Here is a 5758-nt window from a genome sequence, read left to right as displayed (position 1 = left end):
TTATGTTACAATTAGTCTTATTTTATTCCTTTTACTAAATTCATCTATTTAGAAGCAGAGATTTTGCAGGTACTTTCTTTATCAATTTTATTGAAGATGTCAATTCTTTGCTGATACAATTTGAAATAAATTTTAAACTTTTAAGTTGTTTTAAAAATCTTACGTGGTGTTTAAAACTTTACAATATGCATGTATGAGTTGTGATTTACATTTTACAAAATTATTATTTATTAATAAAATTTTAATTTAAATATTGTCTTATATTTTTATGTTGTGAAAAGTTAGGTAAAAAATTAAGTCAATTTTACTTATGACCAAATAAAATCTAAATCTAGAGATTTAACACAATTACCTCTTTGTAACAATCAATTCTTGAAAGAAAAATGTAGTTGCTATAAAGGGAAGGAAGGATTAAGTTACAATAGCACTTCATGTTTTCATGTTTTAATATATGGATTAGCAATAAATTAATTCAAATTGTAATATTTAGTTATTTATGTGATTTATTTTGGCAAAGAAAAGAGAATTTTTTGTTCATTTTGAAGATGTCTTATTTTACAAAAGTTTTCATTCATACTTTTAGTTTCAAGTTTAAATTTGTACTACTTATTCTTTATTTTATATTCAACTATTGCAATACATATGTGATGTATCGTTTTTTCTTATATTATTACACTAGTAATTAAACGAGACATTTATCCAATTAATATAATTAATGTTTCAACAATCCAAATGTCATTTTTTTTATGTTTTAGAAGCAGATCTTGCAATTCAAGTTTAAATAATTAAAAATATTCTAACTGTTTAAAAATTTAAAAGCGTTAAAGCTGTATAAATTTTTAAAATTAATATTTTAGAAAAAGTGATTTTACATTAGTGTGTATATATATGTGGAACAAATTCATCTGTACGTGAAACATACGAAATTTAGGAGAAAATAAAAGTAAATTATTTTTAATAAATTGAAGAAATTTGATTGAACATATTGATTTACAAAAAAAGTTTAAGTCTGAGAAATAAGTTTAATTTTGTAAAATCCAGTATTTAAATAGTTATAAAAATAATAAAAGTAGGATACATGTTTGGTTGGTAGATGTGCTGGACGAGTGCAACTCATGTTTATTGTTAATAGACTAATAATAGTAGTTTATTGTAGTATAGTCTATTATAGATCATACTACTATGGTTTAACTTCCGTTTTGCATTTAACTAATTAATTTTTTTAAAGTAAATTTAATGCAATAATTTAAAGGTTAAAACATGTTTTTAAGTTCATAAGTTTTTCATACATCTTCAATTTATTCTCACTAGTTTTTTTTTAAATAATTGTCCATTTACTTTTCATATTTAAAATTTTAGGTACAATTGTTAATATTATTTAAATTCTTCTATTAAATTTTCTAATGTGCCATATTGAAATTTTTATTCTTCTAAGCAACTGGAATTTTGATAATAAAATTTTGTATTAAATGAAAGGGTAATGAATATTCTTTAGCTCACATTTATACGATAAATCTAATAGTTGAATCTACAATACATAAATCTATGAAAAGTAAATTTTTCGTTTATTTTATTTTATTCTTGTTATATAGCTAACCTCTCTATAACAACTGTGACATCCTACACCCGATTCAATCGTCGAATCTAAATGTGTGACATCACATAACGTAGTCGAAACAACTCAGACTATTTTAACATAATTTCGCCAAACTTAAATCACATTTACCAGTAGCATAACAAATAAATCATTTGATAAAATCATTCACATACATTTATAAGGCTTAAGATTTTGTGTCATCTAATTAGGAGGTCAAGCTAAGTCAAATTTGAAATTAGGACACGAATCCAAACTCACTTTTCAAAATTCAAAGTTGTGTCTCAAGACAAGTCATAAACCATTTTGGAATTTTTAGTTTCGAAGTTAACTTGTCTCGAGACAAGGTCTCTTATGTTTCAAGATTAGGTCTTGAGACCAACCTCCCTTGTTTTCTTATTTTTTTCTTCGATGTTTGGATGTCTGGAGATAAGGGGTTCTTATCTCGAGATTTGAAGCAGGGCAAAGTTTATTTAAATTTCATGTTTTGATACCTCGAGACGAAGACTACTTTTTCTTGAGACCTCATTAAGATTGTTTCAAGACTAGCATGGCAAATCTCGAGACATCAAGTAATCCAATGAACAATATGATAAATTTTGTTCTAATGGTCTTAAGACATGTTCTTGTTATCTCGAGACTCAATGGAAAAACGACCCTAATACACATTTTTAATCATTCAAATCATACCAATTTGTACCTTAAACATAATCATCCATTTAATATATATAAACACATTCAAACACCAACCAAAACCTAATATTCATTTCACCAGGACGTAACCAAAAACTAGTTATGCAATCAAACACCTAAAAGCATGCATACTTAGCTCCAAATCAAGAGATAAAGTTAATCAACCAAATCATTATAGATCATAATACTAGAGGTATCAAAACATTACTTAACAACCAACGAAAATCAACTTAGGTAGATGCCTAACCATTGCCAAAAGCTCTATAAGGTTGTAGGTCATATTTCCATTAACTAAGACACTTCATCTCTTTGAATCCTAAAAGGCTATTGGCGAATAAGGGAGATACAAAACCTCAACACGGGAGAAAATGTCTTACCATTGTTGGGGGTTTAACTGACTTCTCAATGGACGACACTTTAAAAATTTCTCCTAAAAGAATCTCTCCCCCTCAATAATAAAATCGACCTATATCCCTTAGGTTAGTACTTTGAGTTCCCCACACACATGTGATTTACTTAATTAAACTATGCACTGTACTCACACCACTCTCACTAGCTTTGCAGGTAGTACTCCACCATCCAAAATGTTCCCTCATTGTGGACCTTACAAGGCTCTTGGTGGAGGAGGGTAACAAAACCTTGACATTGGGGAAGTACCTTACTGATGTTGGGGGTTCAACTAATTATCTGGTAGATAATACTTAAAAAACTTTTCTTGAATGAGTCACCTCCTTTAAAAATATAAATTAAAAAAAAAAGCATTAGTAGTATGAGAAATGATAAGAAAAATTAACAATACTAAAAGAAAATCCTGAAAAAGAAACAATAATTATATATAGATTTTTCTTAGCACATATCAAATAATTAAAATTGGCATTGATAATTTTTCCCCTTTTTGGAGCTTATCTTTTTTGCATGGTTCATGTTAACCGTTATTGAACGAACTTTCAAGCGTGAGTTCTTCACATGGGTAGTCCACTGATGTGGGTATATAATATTGGAAAACTAAACATTATTTATATTAAATATAGATCATGAAATTTTTAAAACTGCTGTAATAACACACTTTTAATCTTTACGATCCTCAAATATATATAAAAAGAAGTGGTCGATTTGCAATGTGTAGCAAGCTTTAAGCAGAAGCAATAAATGGATGGTTAAGCGAAGAACCCTCCATGGTTTTTAGAGTTTTTCGTGGCTAGTTTTCTTATAAATTGAAGTCTTTTCCCAAAACTCAATCAGAAATTTAAACAACATTAAAAAAAAATGACAGGAAAAAAGATCGGAATGATTGAAGTCGGTGCCATAATCAGCACAATTCTTCTCCTTGCTCGACTTGTTGTGTCACAAAATTCAGCAGAGATTCCCGCAGATAAATCCCAAGTGAATGATTGGTTCAATACCAATGTCAAGCCTGCCTCAGCAAGAGTTGGCACCATAGACCCCGCCCTTGCTCAGGCTGAGGCTGAACCTAAAGTCATTAAAGTGGTACAAGGTGGTGGCGGAGATTTCGACACCATAACCAAAGCCATTGAAAGTGTTCCCACAGGAAACACCAAACGTGTGATCATATCGATTGGACCTGGAGCTTATCGGGAGAAAATCAAAATTGAACGAACTAAGCCGTTCATTACATTGATTGGAGATCCCAAAAGTATGGCAAATTTGACTTTCGATAGCACGGCTAAGCAGTATGGAACAGTAGATAGTGCCACCCTTATTGTTGAGTCTGATTTCTTCGTGGCGGCTAATCTCTTTATAGTAGTAAGCATTCGACGTCATATCCCCCATGGAATTTATGGTTAATTTTTAATCTTGTAATGACATTTGACATTTTATTGAATATTTATCATTGTAAATAAATATATAGAACACTGCTCCTAAGCCAGACGGGAAAATGGAGGGAGAACGAGGGGTTTCCTTGAGAGTTTCTGGTGATAAAGCAGCTTTCTATAATTGCAAGATCATTGGTTTCCGAAATACTTTGTGCGATGACAAGGGCAACCATTTCTTCATGAATTGCTACATTCATGGCACTGTCGATTTCATTTTCGGGAATGGGAAGTCTTTATATCTGGTTGGTATCCAATAATTCACATAAGTCCAGTCATTTAATGCCATCATGATGAAATCTAAAATGGGAGAAATTTGGATGCAGGAAACAGAATTATACGTGGAGGCTGATAAGGGAGTAACAGCAATTACCGCACAAGAAAGGGGAAATAATGAGCAGGATCGCACTGGTTTTTCATTTGTGCAATGCAAAATTACAGGGACAGCGCAAGGTGCATATCTAGGTAGAGCTAGGAAGAGTAGTCCAAGAGTTGTTTTTGCCTTCAGTGATATGAGTAACGTCGTCAATCCCGAGGGATGGTCTCATGATTTATCACCAGAGCGTGCCCAGTAAGCTTCTTTTATTCAACCTTTACCTTGTTCTTTCTCTTAATGCACACTAATTAAAGAAGTTGAAAATGGTGTGGGTTTATTCGAAGAACTGTTTTTTATGGAGAATACAAGTGCTCGGGACCTGGGGCAGCTCCGGCTGGGCGAGTGCCATACTCTTCGCAACTAACTGAGACGGTTGCTCGACGATTCTTGACTCTTGGCTTCATTGACGGTAGCAAATGGCTACTTCCGCCGCCAAATGTCCAAATCAACTCTTAATATATAGAGACAGATGGATAAAACTATTGCTGTATTAGTCACACATGTAGAACTATATGCATTCTGTTGATCAAGCAGCATGTCTAACAATATAAAATTTTGTTCCTTTTTTGTTTTAGTTACTTATAATTAAACATGCTGTGGGTTAGAAACTGATAATGCTATAGAATTATTCTTTAAGAAATAACAGAAGCGTTTTATTTTATTTTTATCTAATATAGTTTTAGATTTTTATACTATTTATATTTATTTAAATTGCTTTTTTCCCTATTTTCTACTCTGCTTTTACAAATCTTGCACTTTAAAATTCAAATAAATTAAAATTATTATAAAATAATCAAATAAAAAACACTTAAAGTTAACCGTCTCGTATCTTATTTTCATTTACAAAAGAGTTCTATTTATAAGTAAATTAACATTCAATGCAATATAATAAATGAAACTTATTTAAGTGCTTTATTAACACATTAAACAACTTGCATAATGAATGAGAGGTTTTACCTTATAAATGGGGGGTTAGAATATGGACATCTACATTAAAACTTTTATTAGGAAAACACTTATGAGATAGAAACCTAATGAAGGAAAAAGAGTACACAATCTCCTATTACAAGTTGCTTCGTTAAAAACCTTTACCAGGAAAACCCAGTGGGATAAAACCTTGATTAAAGGAAAAGAGTATAACATGTTTTTTACTCCCCCTAATGGCAATATCACATTACATCTTTCAGTTGACGCATTAATCTTGTGTAGTTGTCTTTCAAACGTTGAAGTTGGCAATGCCTTGGTAAAAAGATCTGCTAAATT

The 5758-nt window shown here is 31.0% G+C and overlaps 1 protein-coding gene across 1 annotated transcript; it reads left to right on the top strand.

The window, feature by feature from the left end:
- The first annotated feature begins 3553 nt into the window (after positions 1 to 3553).
- LOC108481863 (pectinesterase PPME1-like) lies at positions 3554 to 5138 on the top strand. The gene is made up of 4 exons (XM_017784934.2): positions 3554 to 4051; positions 4158 to 4364; positions 4446 to 4690; positions 4780 to 5138. The coding sequence occupies exons 1-4, from the start codon at positions 3554 to 3556 to the stop codon at positions 4949 to 4951; spliced, it is 1122 nt and encodes a 373-aa protein (XP_017640423.1). The 3' UTR covers positions 4952 to 5138.
- The last annotated feature ends 620 nt before the right edge of the window (positions 5139 to 5758 follow it).

Source organism: Gossypium arboreum, chromosome 1 (genome assembly GCF_025698485.1).
Source record: "Gossypium arboreum isolate Shixiya-1 chromosome 1, ASM2569848v2, whole genome shotgun sequence".
Taxonomy (NCBI): domain Eukaryota; kingdom Viridiplantae; phylum Streptophyta; class Magnoliopsida; order Malvales; family Malvaceae; genus Gossypium; species Gossypium arboreum.
Note: the sequence above shows the minus strand (reverse complement) of the source record. Positions and strands in the feature narration are given on the sequence as shown.